This window comes from Pygocentrus nattereri, chromosome 17 (assembly GCF_015220715.1).
Source record: "Pygocentrus nattereri isolate fPygNat1 chromosome 17, fPygNat1.pri, whole genome shotgun sequence".
Lineage (NCBI taxonomy): Eukaryota > Metazoa > Chordata > Actinopteri > Characiformes > Serrasalmidae > Pygocentrus > Pygocentrus nattereri.
This window is the reverse complement of record NC_051227.1, coordinates 20,309,331-20,327,168: the sequence shown is the minus strand read 5'-3', so window position 1 is coordinate 20,327,168 and position 17,838 is coordinate 20,309,331. Positions and strand designations below refer to the sequence as shown.

General features: G+C 41.4%; 1 protein-coding gene across 9 annotated transcripts in view; it reads left to right on the top strand.

The window, feature by feature from the left end:
• The window catches only part of robo2 (roundabout, axon guidance receptor, homolog 2 (Drosophila)), a 608,847-nt gene that overhangs the window by 325,591 nt on the left and 265,418 nt on the right, over positions 1–17,838 (top strand). The window contains exon 1 of one of the 9 annotated variants that reach the window (XM_037546540.1): positions 11,204–11,884. The exons of the other annotated variants lie outside the window; for them this stretch is intronic. Within the exon in view, the coding sequence (XP_037402437.1) occupies positions 11,830–11,884 (55 nt within the window). The 5' untranslated portion in view covers positions 11,204–11,829. Of the gene's footprint in view, positions 1–11,203; positions 11,885–17,838 lie in introns of those variants that run through there. 9 annotated transcript variants of the gene reach the window in all.

Below are 17,838 nucleotides of genomic sequence, written 5' to 3'. Positions count from 1 at the left end.
TATTTCCAAGAAGAAGACATTGATGATGTTTTATATAGATGCCGTTTTATCTATTAACGCTCCCTGGGGCAGTTCCTGTCTATATTGCTGCGCTCAGGCATGGCTGCTATGCGCGCAAGCTTCTCATTAGCTTTGAAACTGGGCTTGGGTTGGGATTTCCCTCCTGTAAACAGTAATTGGGGAAATCCATTGGAACCCATGTGGTTTCCTATTGCTTCCTCACCTCACAACCTGCTCTCTGTGTCTAGGTTTTCACTCTGTAGTTGGTATTGGGTTTCCATGGAGATTGCACGGTAACCAAAGGACTCTGGAGCATTTAAGATGGCAGCACTACCATCCATTCCAATGGGAAAGAGGGGAGGAATAGGAAAATATTTTCCCTATTTCTTGCACTGCTGTGTATTGTTTACAAGCGGAGCTTAGAAACAAAATTAAAATGGCTAGGTCTAAGCAAAAGCAAACATTTAATGTTTCCGATCTTATGCTCAACATATGCTTGATAGTTTTCAAAAATAACATGTCTGCTATTAACCAGTAGCAGACATTTCAGATAAATGTTTCTCTCCTGGAACAGTTCTGGAAGGACGATTACATTTTTGATTTTGCTCTTGTTCCTAGCAAAATACATTCATTTCTGGTTTTCATTTTCATTTCACAAAGCATTTTGGACTGTGTTTACAAGATTAGTATAATCACATTACAGGAGTGTGCATTTGGGTGGGTCTTCAAGTAGAAGCAGGGAATACTTAGGAAAAGTTCCATCAGGGTTATCTTTGTTTTTTACCTCCCTGAGATTGTTCAGTAGCAGACTGGATAGGAATCAGTGCTACAAATCATGTCAGCACCGTTTTACACCAAGATGCTCTCCACATGAACACTTGACTAAGATTAATCTGTAGAGCACTTCCTCCAGGCCTCTTCGTCTTCTGCCCAATGAGGAACTGGGACACGCCCACAGGCCTGTTGACTGGCTGGGGTCCTGCTGTGTTTTTAAGGATATATAAAACCAGATGTGTTGGCATGCGCTGTGCAGCATTCTAGACTAAGCTAGTTACAAATCTGATGTTTTTTCTTCTCCTCACCCATCATCTTCAAAGGGTGAAAACAGCATAAACTTTCTACACTGAGCTACTGACTAGACGGAAGCTGTCTGCAAACTGTAGACTTGGGTACTGTGATGAGTATCATGGGCACTTACTGTATTTCCCAGTCTTACATATTTCCCAGTCTAAGCATTATATTATTAGTGAAGTTATAATAAGAAAACTGCTTAATTAAGTACATAGGAGCGTACATGCTCATGTGCTTTCAGCGACCACATATTTGGCTCTTCTGAAGTGTATATATCGTATATAAAGGCCTGCTAAAGGAGCACATGATACATCTGTTGTAAACATGTCTACTCACCTCCTACAATGGTGCAAGGTGTAATGGTGCAATGGTGTTGGTCTTTCACATTAAATTCCAGTGAAATATATTTATGTTTGTGGTTGTAATGTGACAAAATATGGAAAAGTTCAAGGGGTATGAATACTTTTGCAACCCACTGTATATATATATATATATATATATATATATATATATATATATATATATGTGTGTGTGTGTTTGGTACCATATATAAATTGTTTGGTAGCTACAGTTAAACTAATCTATAAAGTTTTGCAGTTAAGACATTAAGTGGGGGTTTACAGTTTAAAGGGGTTAACACTTTCTCAACCGTATTTGTTTTTCCTTCTGCCTGAATTTATTCTCTGATTAGATAGATGGGATTTTGTGTCTATGTGCATATTTTGCATGTGTGTGAATGTATTGCAAAACACAGCTTAACACCCATCGTCGACAATTTCAAGTCATTAATAAAGGGCTGATGCAGGGCTGGTCTGACAGGGCTGCTGATAGAGGAGTATTAGGGGGATATCATGTCTGGGGGTGGGGGTTGAGGGGGTGTCAGATCTGCAGGTAGCTTCACTTTGCCATCCCCAGGTGTCATTACCCATGCTCGAGGAGCTGAAGGGGTGTTACCCCTTCCTCTGACACCTACATTAATCACCCTGCACCCTGCTTCCACCCCCCGGCCTCCTAATCACCCTAACGCTGCTGCCCCAGAGCTGAAAAGGGGATGTGCGTGTGTGAAGGATGTCCACCAAAGTGCTCCCTGTTTGCCTCGGTTTCATGACCATGACTGATGGAGCGCTCAGAACCTCTCTGACCCGCCACACAATTACATATCTGAGCACTCTCTCACCGCAACAAATTAAGGCCCAATTTGGCACGTATTCGCATTGTTTTTATTTCCATCTTGCCATGCCCTTCTTGTTTTGTCAATATTTGGAGTTTTGATGAATGTCTATGGTGTACTAAGGTAAAGGGAATTAAGTGAGATAGGGGTTTGCTCATTGACCTAGGGCGGGGGGTGGCGGTGGATGGGGGTTACAATCTAGTGAGTGCTGTCCAAGGTCCAAGCAAACAGCTTATTCACTTTCAGCCCCTGCCCCGACACCTGGTTTTGGTCAGTGCCTTTTTAATTAGGTCATTTCCAGAAGATGAATAGCATTCAGGCAGATAATTTAGATCGATTCAAAAGCAGACCAAGTATTTCACTGAATTTGTGTGCATATCATGCTCATTGTCTGAATTGACCTATACATACTTTTTTTGTCTTAACCCAGTTTTTATCTCTTGTGAACCACCTTGACATTTTTCCAAACTGCTACCAGTGCAACATCATTGGGCAGTTCAACATGCTTGGAGGAGAACACTAACCATAGAGGACCATCCTACCCACCCAGAGAGAGTGAGGCCAATTATGCTCTCTTGGATTCCTGGCTACATATACCTGTGGCATTGTTGGGGATCCGACTCGCAATCTCCCCAAGTCCAGTGCTTAGACGGTTGCACTGCTTGGATATAGATTCTTTTTCTAGCAGTTGTTGCAAGGTTGGACAAGGTTTATAGAACGTTGCTAAAAATCCCAGTCAGAATAACACTTTCGGTTAGTTTTCATAACGCTACATGACTTCTACACGCGCTTGTCATGACAACTGATGTACACCTACAGAAACTTATAAAAGCTGCTTCAAGTATGCATTGCCTGACATTAACGTCTGCTTTTGCCAGCTGTTATGTGAAACTGACATAACATCATTGTGAGTTGACTGATTTTTTTCTGAAATTGGGCTGCTTCATGACATTTTTTGGGGTGAAATGACATAGTGTTGATCACAGTGACAATGCTGATGATAAGAGCCACTACCTTAAATAATAAAATCAAACTATCATATGAATTTTATATGAAAGCTGTAATATTATGAGCTTTGTCACTATGACATACACTGAGCTACAACATATATGTCAGTTCTCCTCACAAATCAACAGAACAGAATCTAATGTCAGAAAAAGTAAAAAATTTTACCCATACAACTTTTGTCAAAACCTGAAAGTTTAGAGCAGGGGATTTTGTCGTTTCTAATATGCTGTAATTAGATACAATAGCAGTGTGTTTGGTAATAGAGCATTTTAAACTGGCACGTAAATATTGTGCACGTTGCATTCCAATTTGAATGATATAGATGTTTAAATTGTGTTGTGTTACAATTTCTCATTAGGTTGAATAGAATTTTTGTCACCATTCTGTAAAACCTCTCGCAAGGGTGGGTTAATGGACAGTTGGTTTGCCCCAAACTTGCTTTTACCTACTCTGAGCTATATGGTTCCATGTCCATTATCTTCCATAATAGTTCCAAACCTGGTGACTCTATTGATTGGCAGCTACCTCCCTGCTATTGACAAATGACTACATCAGCGATGGAGAGGCTGATTTGCATTAGTAAACACCAGAATCGGCTCCGTCATTATCAGCCATAATAACAGCACACGCTAATCAGAGGCTAGAGCCTCGCTTAGCAGGCGTGGAGAAGACTGAGGGTTCATCTAATGCACCACTTCCATCTTCTCTCTACCACGCTGACTATGGATGATTTGTGACCTTTTAGGTGAGGTACCTCTCCTGGTGTCATAGCACATTGAAGGTGGAAAATTTGCAAACAGCACCGTAATTAAGTTTGTTCACAGGCAGGTTTAAATGACTGCGGTTTCACAAACTTTGCTGGAACTAAAATACGCTACACTTAAGTTGAAGATGGTAATTACAGTGTTACCAGAAAGGTGTCTTTTTCTTGTTTGAAGGGAGTGGCATCATAATTTTCTTGTAAACTACCATCACTTGTTTGGCTACGATGTTGTGTAATTCCTTTATTGCTCAATATAGGAGTGACTTTTAGTAACAAAATGTTTGAGGCAGAGGCAGTATACACATATATTTATGTAAATATAACATCTTACCATCCTTAGTCTTCAACACAGGTGCTATGAAATTGTTTGCCTTAATACAGAAATGGCCTTTGGTAACAACATTTTTAGACAGTTCACAGTTTGTTTACTGACCTTTAGCCCTTACTCTTCCAAGAAGGTGCTGTATAAAAACCACACTACAGAAAACAGGTGTTTTTAACACAAAGCTGGATCCAAAGCCTTTGATTCAGAAGCTGTTTGCATAAAGAGATGCAATCCACATTCTGTTCCCCAAGTGCCTGTCTGTCAATGTCAAGAAAACGACCGAAAGTCAAGTCCATCAGTGCTGAAGCAATTGAACCTTGGAGAGATGAGGTTCCTTCAGCCCAACCCCAGCCTCCCTGACCAGATGGTCGGCAGACAAACCCTCAGCCCTGAGTCTGATAGATGATTTGGTTTGATGCGGTTATGCTCCCATAATTGCTGAAATGAGTTGACAGTGATTGGGGTATGATTTGTTTAGGTGGAACTAAAGAATGGGGGGCGCAGCTTGTGGCAGGCTGCTTGCAGCCATTCTGCTGGAGGGTGGGGGGTATTGGAGAAGTGAGTGAAGAGGTAAGAAAAGGGGGATATAATTGAACGTTGGGGGTGTGTTTGCCTTAGCAAGGCTCACTTGAAGTGTTTGCCCTTGTTGTGGCTAGCGTTTGATTCCACCACATGAATACTAATTTCAAGGAGATGGTGGTGGTTTGACATTTGTGACAGAGCGCTGCAGTTTAACCATCTTGAAGAGCTTTTTCTTCTTCAGAGTTGCATAAAATTGTCAATTTCCTTTGAAAAGAGACAGTGTTAACAATCGGTCATATGGACCTTATTCATTGGTGATAAAGGCAGAGTGGACATTTTTGATTGACATGAGCACAGTAATGTTCTAACAGCAGTATACTTTAACATAAATCTGGCCTTTATTCAACAGGCACCACTCATGCCATGTATTTCTGAAGATATTTTCTTTAGAGGTGTTACCACTGGCTTTCAGCTGACTTTGGACTTGTTAATATTATATTAAAATCATAGTATTAAAAAAATGGAAAGAAATGAATCTTCAAAACTTTGCATTGGAATTTACTATCACCAGTGCACCCATTAGTCTCTCGTTTGCCAATTTTGTGGAAACTACGAAATGAGAAATGTATAAGGTTGCTTACTTAGAGTTAAAACTTCAGGTTCTGACATTTTATTTGCACTTGTGTGACATACTGATATTCAAATTTGGGAATGCTAAACAAGGTTTAATGTGTTTAGAATAGTGTTGCACAATCATTCTAATCTATGGTTAGTTCAGAAATATTTACAGTTGAAAAGACTGCACTTAATTATAGGCTATACAGGCAGAACATCACCAACTCATACTTGGACACCCATGGAAAGACTAACAATCTTCATTCTGGCAAAGAATGTGGGGGAAAATGCAAATCAAACACACTAGTTTGGCAACATTTTTGGCTCCAACCAAACAAACAGAGAATCACTGGATGGTAATGGTGTTGCATGTAGTCTGTAATAGAATATAGTTGCCATTGTACATGATTAAGTAATATAAGAAGCTTGTCCAGTTGGTAAATATATAGTAAATATATAGTATGAAAGCTCTGTAATGATCATGTGTAGTACTTCAGAACTGAATTCGGATCACAGTACACTAATTTAAGCACTAATTTGACCGCTAATTGAAGTACTTGACTTTTGTCTAGCAATATGGGAACTCAGGAGTATCTTTTACTCTAACCTGTTTGTAACTAGCAAAAATGCTTTCTCTAGGAAGACGACAAAGCATTTTCGTGAGTCACTCTGGATAAGAGAGTCTGCTAAATGCTATAAATGTAAATACTATTAATTATTGCGATAATTCTGCAAAAGACAGTTTGTTTAAATTTATATTGTTCAAACTTTTTTTTTTTTATTTCTGTTCTGTTTATAGCTCACTTGCGCTATTTCAGGAGACCATTGTTTTGCATTCGCATGCTACTTTGCAATCTTTTTGTTTTTAAATGAACTTTATATTTTTCAATCATTAGAACGTTTAAGCAAATCGTCCTCAAAAACAGAAAATCTGATTTTTATGCTCCTTCCATTCGATGCTACGGCTACATTTGGTGGTAAATGCAGTGAGTGAACATTTCTGATTAATGTAACCACTGTGATGTTCAAACGGTAAAGCAAGTTACCGTCAGTCTGCTCTTGATTCAGCATGTTTATACCAGCAGTCATGCCATGTATTTCTCAGACTCTGAGTCATGCCATCATCAGTGGGTTTTGTTGGACACATGAAGACACTGGCTCAGTTTTATAGCCGGCATTTCTCCTGAGGCTGGTCTTTAGATCCCCCCTGTCATGAACCTGTGGTATTTTGTACCTCTATCAATGCTAAGTTAATTAGAAAGCGGACGATGCTCTCCCAGTGTGGAGGAGGCTGATAGAGGCGTGCCTCATAAGTTACAGCCCCAAATCCATCCCCCCAACACATCTCATTTTGAAGTGTCTCCTTTAGCCTTGAGTAAACACCTATTTTTTTTTTTAATTAAAATAAATCCGCTTCTAGCCAACCTTTTGTGCCCCCCCCTCCAAAAAAAAAAAAAACTACTCAGAAAGATACAGAGATACAGTGGACAGATTTAGAATGCAGGAATGAAGGTGAAAGGCGGTGGGGGGGTTGGCTGACAGCGATAGCGCTGGTGGGGGCAGCTTACAGCCCTTTTCGCTGTACGTAAAGAAACGACCCGTGCTGTTTATGGATGCAGAGAGTTGCATTCTCTGCGGGATGCCACCTGGGTCTTTTTATACTTTTCATTTGTTTACAGCACATAAACACTACAGAATGCTTTCCAGACTAGAATGCAACTTCTAGCCCTGCACACAAGGCTGGGACATAAATATTGTTTAACATGCTTTTCCGCTACAGAAACATCCAGAAAGACATTCTGTTTTCAACTTGCCTTGCTAAAGGCCATGTGTATGTGCAGTGCTTTTCAGCTGTGTACTACTTCTTATTCTTCATTGTTTGAGGTAGTTTATAAGAGAGAGTTTTTTTTTTTCCCAGGAAAATGGACAGCCCAAGTTATAATTCAGTGCAATGGAGCACATTTGTTTGTGACAAAAGCAGTAAAGAAGCCATTTTGATTAATCTTATTCTGTTCTTTATGGTTAATGGGACAATTTCAGCGTTCTGCCACAGATTCATCATTTGCAACTCCTGCACCTATGCCTCTCAATATATACATCAGTGTATTTTTTCACATTTCTACTGGTTTAATGAAATTCTGTGGTATGTCTTGGTCCATAACTCTTCTCCACCAATATGATCCCTCTTTGTTTATCACTTTGGACTCAGCGCTGACTCCAGCTTCAGCTTCCAATATCTACCCCCACTGTTAGCTACTGAGGCAGGCAACAAAAGAATAAATCATTTAATGTGCACTCCTCAGACACTGCATTTGAATATCAAGACAAATCACTTTATTTTCTCTTTTCTCTGCGACTGCATGCCCTGCCAGTGTTGCAGTGAGAAAGCTGTGTGACTTTCAGCAAACAGAGAAAAGGGCTGAAAAAGCAATTAGTGCCTAAAATATGATCATAAACCTGTTTTAGGGTTAATTACTTTTACTTGCTTAGTTCATGTCCATGTTTGACCTTTAGGTACAAAATAGCAGTCACTATTTATTTTCACATTACTTTCACATCAGCAAAACAGGCTGTTTTTGTTGTTGTGTCTTTAAAGGGCCCATTTCATGGAAAATCTTTTTTTTCTTGCTTTTCTGAAATAAGAGTTAGTTGATGTATGGAAATGTTGTTAGTTTTAAAAAGTACAGTTCACTCCTCAATTCATATTCGGAAACAAATAGCCTATTTTAATTTCATTGTTCTTGTGATGTCATTAAATCCAACTCATTTACATATATACACCTATTGTCTAAAGCCTATTTAGCCCACGATGAAGCTATAAGAAGTGATTCAGCCTGTACTACATTTTGACTGCATCTCAATACAGAGCAGCCAATCAGAACAGAAGTTAACATTTACCAGTCTTAAAAACAACAAACCTGGATTCTAGAGATGTAGAGAGGTTGGATAATAATCATATAAGAACTGTTTCTGATACATATATTGACACATGTCATACGTGGAACTAATGAAGGCTGAATTGGTGGATGTATGTTGTACGTGTTTGTGACATCACAAAAACATTGAATTCAAAAAGGGCTTTTTTTTCCTTTTTTTTTACAGCTTGGTTCCATATGAATGATGAGTTTTGAAATTTTAAGAATGTTTCTATTTTCAAATTTTCTGCTTTCTTTTGAATAGCACTGTGACTCTGCAGGTGGCACTATGAATGCCGAGTCTGTGTGTAGGCAGGTGGGGAAGGGGGTTGGGGGAGGGGGCATGTATAGGTATTTCTCTTTAAGTGCTTGTTTTGAATGGTTTTCTAAGAGCTGTTTTCAGGTGCTTTAATTTGTCTTTGATGTCAGACATCACTCGTACAAGGGGTATTCCAGAGCAGAAGCAGACCCTCATACTGTGGGGAGAAATGCCTGTACAGGTTCAGCGAGGACATCTGAAGAATCAGGCTTCATTTGATGATTTTTTTTCCACCTCTTCTTTCATCAGCTTCCCTGCCTTAGCTTTGCTGGCATTGACTCTTTTTTTTGTTTGACTGTAAGTTCAAAGGCATCATTTGTAGTAGTTCACTCTAATTTACGTCTTGCTTTTTTGTTTCACATGAAATAACCTGCTGTCATATAAAATGCCAAACTCCTAAGATGAGGGAAAGAAATGTAATTGAACATTATCTGACACATCAGACATGTTTTGGCTCATGTACTTTTTAGCCTTTTTGATTCCTTAAAAAATCTGATGTGCGTGTGATGTTACATTTATAGATTTGTGTCTAGACAGATAGACAGACAGATAGATAGATTTGCATGTGCAAAACACTCTGCATATGCAGAATGTCAGTGGAGTATGGATGGGTTCTTTTTTGTGGGAAGAATAATGTCTCTTTTCTGTTATCCGAGGCCTCCGTTGGGAGGAAATCAGGTTCCGTTACATATGCATATTATTCCGTTGTTAGATGTATATCTATTAATATTAGTATTCTGGTTTTGCCTTACTGTTTTTTCTTGGTCTTGATAAAAACACCGACCCAAGTTCAATTGGCTGACGTTCCGAAACTGCAGTACCCACTTTGGCCATTAAGGGGAGCTGATGTCTCATCCACGAGGGCCTGATGCAAGAACTCTGACGGAAACCTGATGAAAGTGTGAGAGGGAAGCAGGCCAGTGCTCCTGGTCAGCAGACCTGCTCATTTTGGCCTAGGCCATCAGACAGACCTGTCATCCTCTTATTCTAAATCTAACTACTATGAAGAATGTTAATGTACGCAACATAGAGAAGTTGGAGTGAGTGAGTTTGGCTCTGTTTTATTAATCATTGCCTTCATTTTGTAAGTCAGGGGAAAAAAGGCAAAACTACTTAAGTTAAGATGTGCCTGGTGTGTCAGGTAATCTTAAGTCACTTCTCCCTCACTGTAAATGAGATTTCTTGTGAACAATACAAGAAAATGAACTGAAAATGAAATGTACAATAAAGTGAACTACTACAAATGATGCCTTCGGGCTTGCCGTGAAAAATGGGTCCGTGCCAGTAAATTTAAGTCTGATTAAAGAGCTCTGGACATAAAGCCTGATTTACATCCAAATCTCAGCACAGAGTAACTTCTCATTTGCGAGTGTAAAGAATAACACATCAGACACAGTGCAGTGTTTATTTTGCAGACTGTGCTGGGTGCATTCAGAATTACTGCTGTATGCTAATATTAGCATGTAAATTGGTTGCCCAAGTCAGTAAATGACATTTCTGTGTTCGTGTGACTAAAGGAGGCAGTAATTTCAGCTCTTGCAGGCGCTCCCATTAAAATGAAACTAAGTGGAAAGGTAGCAGTTTGGTAGGCTAGTTTTAGCGTTGAGGCCAGGCTTTGAAGAACTTGCACTGATTTGCTTGCCATTCTTGGGTTAAACTTCAGTATTATTTCACAGTCATTCCATAACATTCATTTGTTTATTTGTTTTTAGGCTTTATTTCTTGGTGCTACAGATTATCACCTGACATGCACTGATATTATGTGTCGTGGCTAATGAACTCGCTTGTGTGCTCGCTAGCCAAGATTATACAGCCGTTATTGACAGAAATTCCCGGATGTACAGGGAAAAAAAACAATTAAGGTGTCACATGTCGAATAAATGTCTCTTTTTTGAGAGATTTCAACACATTATAGAATATACCTTCCTTGAAGTAGCTGCTGGATCTTGGCATCCAGTTTTATGGACGTTAACTTGGGCTACAGTCGTGATATCTATACGTTGCCCACCAGCAGCGCCTGCTAACGTAGATTAGCACAGCCGTTATTCGCAAATTGACGTAAATGCCCGGATGCAGAAGCATCTATAATCTCTCTTTCTAACGACTATTCGCCAGCTGCGTGTTCGAATTTCCCCGTTCCACCTTAAATGGTCAACGGTTACGTTCCGGCGCCTCTGGAACAAATTCGAACATAAGGTGCCAGAAGGTAACAGCTGTACCATTTAAGGTGGAACGGGGAAATTCGAACAAGTTTGAACAAACTCCAATGTGACGCGCCAGAATGTGACTGCCTCGCCATTTAAGGTGGAACGGAAACATTTGCGCACGATGCTGGCGAAAAAGAAGTCAACTTAAGCCTTGTTCTCTAACGTGGCTCCTGTGTGCACTTAGTCAAGCCAGCAGCAGTCTCTCCCTCCTTCTCCTCCTCCTCCTCCTCCTCCTCCTCCCTCTCCCTCTCCTCCTCCTCCTCCTCGGTTGAGCCGGGCTGCTCCAGAGTTAGATCGCTGAGCGCCCAGCCCAGCTCTGCTCTCCAGCTCTCCGTCGGTGCATTAGCGCAGCAGCACGGGGCTTGGGGCGGGCTGAGCGGAGTGCCATCCGCGCTAAGGCACAGTTTGGGTGCGTGTGCCACTGGAGGAGATCGGCGAGGTTCTAAAGGAGTGTGTGAAGAAAAAAATAGGAAGGAGGAGAGGAGTTAACACTCTGGACACGCGGAGGTCGTGGCAGATGAGTGGAAAAAGAAACAGCGCGTTTGGATATTTTCATTGGCTTGTTTTTGGACCGTGGCACTGGCCGTTTAACAGCATCTTTGGCACTGGGTATTGGGCTTTTTAACGTACGGGGGGCTTTGACTGCCTGACTCTTGTACCTCAGTGCGCACTGGGCTGGGTGTTTGACTCTAATAACACTGGTCTGGAACTGGCTCTCTAGTACACCGGGCTGTGGAGTTTCTCTCACTATGACCCCGCTGAAGGCGTGCACACCCCGGCGGGCTTCAGAGAGACCCTGAGCCAAACAGGAGAGCGCACCACAGGATCAGAGAGAGAGAGAGAGAGAGAAAACTTCCCTCGGCTGAGGGTAGAAGCTGAACGCAGGAGAGCCGTGGATGTGCGCTGGAACAGGATGGGTCCACTAGCGTGGCTGTTCTTCTGTGGATTACTGCACTTTCAGGCTGATGGTGAGTTTCTAGGGACTAACAGTGTGGAGCTGTTTGAGTTTATACAAGCAGTCCGGAGCCTCTCGTGTGTCTTTGGTCCTCTTCCTATGTGTGCGGACTCTTTAAACTATGTTTAGGAACTTTAAGCGTGCGGTTGGAAGCTGTTTGCGTCTGATGGTGGCTTTCAGAAGCACCTCTGAGATGTTTGCGTGTTGTGATGTTGCAGCAGATCTGCCACACTTCATGACTGTGTGGTGTCGAGATTGGTTCGTTCAGTGGAAGTGAAATGGACAAATAGGAACAAGTGATGGTCTTTATCGCTGATTTCTTCAGTTCTGAGCCTTGTTATGTGGATTTAAAATCCAAAGTTCAGTCCATAGGTGAGGGGTTATACTGGAGGTTTGAGCGCTCATCTCACTGCTGAAGCTGAGTGGAGTGCGGTGGCAGCCCGTTGCGCGGGCAGACAGTCGCGCACAGTGGGACCCCCACGCGCCCGCCCCCTCTCCACAACAGTGGCATACACACCTGCCCATGTTCAGCCTGGAAACAGTGTGAGAGTAAGAAAGTTATGTTTTCTTGAAAAAAATAAAGATTCTCGGCTTGGATAGGCTGAATGATTCTTGTCTTCTGAAAGCCTTTGATTGATCCAGAACCAATTAAGGAAGTTCTGTAATCTTCAGAACAAGGTTCTTCACACTGACACACCTTGTTTACAAAAGTGAACCATACACTGAAACGTTCTCTAGGGAATCAAACATGGTCCTTTAATGGCATTGCACCAAAACAGCTTTTAATGGCACTTTTTATGTGATGCTGTTGTGTTAGCACCGCGTTTATATCTCACTAGTTTCATATGTTGTGGCGATTGAAAGGGAGCATGCAGCATAAGGTGTTTACTGGTTGGGGTGGGAGGCTGTTGGATGAAATACAACGCTACTGTGTATGGAGCATGTCGAGCTGCTTTTTGGGAGGTGTGGTCCTCATCCCAGTACTGCACTGCTGTCTTCTGTTTCCATTCCTGTTTTATTCAGATTTGGTTCTGATTTTATTCAAACCATAATAAATGCTATGTTGGGAAACTGCATAGTGTTGATGTGAACCCACTAAAACTAATAGTAAATATGTCATTCATGCATTTGGTTTGCTTATTGCAATGTATGAGCTCAGTAGACGTGTAGACTTGGAATGTTAATAGTGGAGTTAGTGTCTGGATAAATAACGATGATCAGTGATGGATTTGTTTCCACTGCCTGTCCTGAATAGGAGAGTGAAAAGTGTTATTTCATTTTGCAAAAAAAAATCCATGAACCTATATGCAATTACCAGACACACAGATGCAACCTGTGTGGTTCAGGTATGCGCCATTAAGTAGAATATTACTGCGGTTAATTACATAAATGCGGTGGGGCTGAATTTTGAGTGCAGTCAGGAAGCGTTTTATGTTTTCTTCTGTTTTCCGTTGGAAGTGAATGGTATTAACTTTATTTGCCTGTAAAATACAAAGCTGCTGTTGATTTAATGTATGATTTATTTGTGTGAACTGAACAGCTGTGCTTTAGTTCACGTTAAACAGTGTCTGCTTTTGTGTGTTTGCGTGCTTTTATGAAGGAAAAAAAAAGCCTTAAGATGTCTAAACTGACTTGTGGATAATAGAAGGAGACTTGAGCCTCCGATCTACTTCTTCCTTTCTTCCCGCCCGCTTTTCTCCTCTCTGCAGTCTCTTTCATTCACATGTTATTCGTACGCTGTGTTATTTTTTCCCCACCATTTCTAACATTCTCCCCATGGAGTCTATGTGTCTAGCCCATTGAAAATCTGGTCAGTCTCTCGCACTTGCTCTCTCTCGCACTCTTTCTCGCACTCTCTCTCACTCGCTCTCTCCCTCTCGCTCTCTCCCTCCACTGGTTGCTAGGCGCAGTCTGAAGGTATGGGCCAGAGGGCTGTGCTGAGGCTGTAGTGAATCACCCCAGCAGATCGTTGCCATGTCAGGGTGCTTGCTGGGGCTTTTGGGGGCTAATCTGCGAATGCCGTGAGAGGGAGGAGCAGAGGGGCTTCCGAGAGTTTCCTCTCCAGACACACAAAAACACTATGGAGACGCATTGAGAGGAGGGCAGTGTTCGGAACAAAGCTGCCCCAGGACTGAATGCCCCCAACCCATCAGTCTGTTCAGGGCCACCATGATTAATGCTGCTGCGCGGAGAAGGGAGAAGGAGCAGTGGGGGAAGTAGGGGATTTTGGGGTGAAATGCTGGTTGGAGAGAAGTAGTGTTTTCATTGTGCTTTGTACATTCACAAGGCAGTGTTTTATTAAAGCACAACTTTAGAGCTCGTTTACACCTTGCATTGATATGTGTTTGATTTTTGGATCTTATCTGGAGATGCTGTGGGCAGATTCATTCCAGAAATCTGACACACCTGTCATTTCTGCTTTCTTTCCAGGGGACCTACTGTAAGTCTGAGCTCTCGCATGTTTGTGCCCGTCTATGGTATTCTATCAGATATTGGAGTACACCCTTCAAAACGATCCACAAAAAAGGCTTTGTCATGCACCTGCTGTGATTTCTGCACTGGTCAGTGCCACTGCTGTCCAGAGGATCTTGTGGACATGAGAGAGAGGTTAAGACGTAGTTGTATGCAAATATACAAAATGCATTCTCTGCTGAAGATCAGCATAGCTCAACATCTGTCTACTGACTATGATGATCATAATCTGACCACAGTGCGTCCTCACTTGTGTATGACCCCATGTCCTGACATCGCATGAAAACAAGTCTGCGTGTGTCCGTGTGCGTTCAAAGCAGCTCAGTCTCTGAACTGCTCACGCTGTTTTGTTTAATCTATTATGTTACTGAGGAGTAGTGGGGATGAGTTGAATTCTTTCCTCTGAATGGCGGTGGAAAAAAAACGACGCTGGATGTTTGATAGTAGCGATTAAGGGAACAAGCTCGGCGTAATTGAAAGCAAGCTGCAATTAAAAGCAGCATTTGTGGGGCCGTGGCGAGGTCACCGCGTAAGAGACACAAAAAGCCTTGCTCAAACAGGATTGTTCTGCACTAGTTGGCAGCGCCGTGGAGCGTCGCTATTGTAATTGTAGCTCATTTTCGGGGATAGGCCTGTGGTAATGACTAGCACTCCCCTGAATCCTCAAGACAGCCACACTGGAGCCTGCGTGTGTCTGTGTGCATGCATGTGTGCGTGTGACAGTTTTTGCGCTCTGATTAAATGCAAAAAGCACAGGCTCTGATGAGGGTGAAGGAATGTGAGAGGCAGTTGAAGTGAGAGCAACACAATGAGACAGAGAGAGAGAGATGTATAATGAGGGTTAAAGAGTAAGGTCAGTGTGTGCTCCTCTCTGACTCACGGCTCTCCGCTGTTATTGTTCTGCGAGTGTGGGTGTGAGTGAGGTCTCTCGCTCCATCTCATTAGAGCAGCCCACTACACACACAAGCCAAAGAGCATCACCACCCGGACCACCTCTTTCATTCTACATTTCAGAGTCAAGCAAAAATCTCTACAAATACATAATCATTCCGTCACTCTCATAAAAACATAATGTATTTAACCTAATAACTATAGAAAAAAAACACAATGAATCTGATCCAGTCCTGTAACAAACCTATATTGAGAGAGTGCTCATTTACACTGTGTTGTTACTAGATGTATATTTTCTTGTGGTGTAGTAGTTGAGTGTTTGATAGGTATGATGGCCCACTTTTAGGTGCTCATCTTAAGTTAAATATTCCATTTAGAAACAGGCAGTGTTAAACCTTTGTAGCCTTCAGAGAAAAATGTCTGATCAATCATGATATCAGCTGATACTCAGTCTTTTAATATTGGTATCAGTATTGGAAAATGAGAAGTGATATTGTGGCTTACAAAGCCCCAAAATATATTTAGACATTTGTGCTATACTGCAACATGTATTAAGTTTATGTGTGGAAACAAAATGTTTAACCAAGTTATTTTAAACAGACAAATACAAGACTGTAGTTTTCTTTTTGGAAGAGTACTCTATCAAAGACAATGTTAGTGTTTGAGCAGTTTCTTTGTAGAATTCTGTAGGTTTGGATCCAAAAAAAAAAAATGTTTGTACAGTTCTGAGCTCATGATTCCATCAGTGAACACAGGCTCACTGTCACCACTGTAAGAAAAAAAAAAACGGCTCTGAGAGTTTACATTTCCACCTCTGTGCTTTATAATAGCATTAGTGCAGTCTGGTTGTAATTCTCCTCCTGTCTTTTTTCCACACCAAGACTCTATTAAAAGTTGATTTTGTAAAATGTTTTATAACAAAACCTACAGTGTTAAAATCTGTTCATTTGTATGCTCAAATACTTTAAATTGAATAATTTAAATTGGTTTCTAAGGTAAATATAAATACAACACTGTAGTTTTCAGTAGCCAACAAGGTCTCAGCATATGTACATTATATGGACAAAAGTACTGGGACACCTACACATACAGGAGCTTTTATGACATCCCATTCTAAACCCATAGGCATTAATATGGAGTTCACCAAACCCAGACTCGTCCAACAGACTGTCAGATAGAGAAGTGTGATTAGTCACTCCATAGAATACGTTTCCACGAAGTCCGGCGGTGCCGTGCTTTACACCACTCCATTCGACACATGGCATTGTGCTTGGTGATGTAAGGCTTGCATGCAGCTGCTTGGTCATGGAAACCCATGCTATGAAGCTCATGCCAATGCAAGAGGAGTATTGGAACTCTGCAGTTATTGAGTCAGCAGTGTTGGTGTCTTTTTTGCGCTATGTGCCTCAGCACTCGGCGATCCCGCTCTGTAACTTCACATGGTCAGACACTTCAATGGCAGAGTTGCTGTGGTTCCTGAATGTTTCCACTTTTCGGTTATACCACTCCCAGTTGTTTGTGGAGTATCATGCAGGGAAGAAAATTTATGAACTCACTTGTTGCAACAGTTGCGTCCTATTGCAGAACCACGCTGAAATTCAGTGAGCTCTTTAGAACAACCCATCCTTTCACAAATATTTGTAAAGGCAGACCGAATGGGTAATTGCTTGGTTTTATACAGTGGAACTGAATGAAACAACTGAATTTAATGATTAAGCTGATTGGTGTGTTTTTGACCATAAAGTGTCATATTCAGTCGTTTTAGAAAAGCATCTTGGGTGGCTCCACGATTAGCTGCTTGAGAAAATGTCCAGAGTATTCAAAGCTGCATCAAGGTACTTTGAAGAATTTTATATAGATGATGGTTTTACTGGTTGAATGCCTTTTCTGGGCACTGCATTATTCCATAGGTGCTATTTCATAGTTTTCATGACTTGTATGACTTCATTATTCTAAAATAGTGCAAAAATAAAAATGATATAGGAAAGCTCTTCATGACTGATCATTTCGACAGGTGGGTGTAGCATGAGCTAAATCTTTGTTTTATCACCGTCATTTCAGGAGTCTGTGGTGTTGCACTGCCGGCTCCCACTCACCAATAGTTAATACAGCTGCGGATTGAGTGACATTTAAAGGTAGCTACTGCAGGGTAAATTTATGGTGGGGCTCAGCGAAGCCCCAGGAGCCATGCTTTCCATAGTGGAAGGAAATGTCAAGCGATGAGCTTATTCTGAGAGGAAGGCAAGAGGAGGAGGATGAGACTGAGCTGTTTTCAACCGCTTTAACCCTGCTTGGCTGAATCTCACTCAAGCATAGCAGCGGTATTTTCTACACAGAGAAGCTAATGCCTCGTTACAGAAGCCCAGACGCAGAGTCTGTGAATGAGAGTTTCATTTGTAGCCATTGGTTTGTTTTCCTAAGTTTTTCTGTTTATGATGTTCGTGCCATTATTGACTTTAAAATTCTAACCCATTAAACTCTTTATAAGCACAAATTAGCAGTTCTGATTATTTTCATTTTCCCTAAGATTTTTTTGATAACCAAGCAAGACGAAGCAGGTGATTATTTATATTACCACAAAGTTTTTTCTTTGGGAAACTAGTC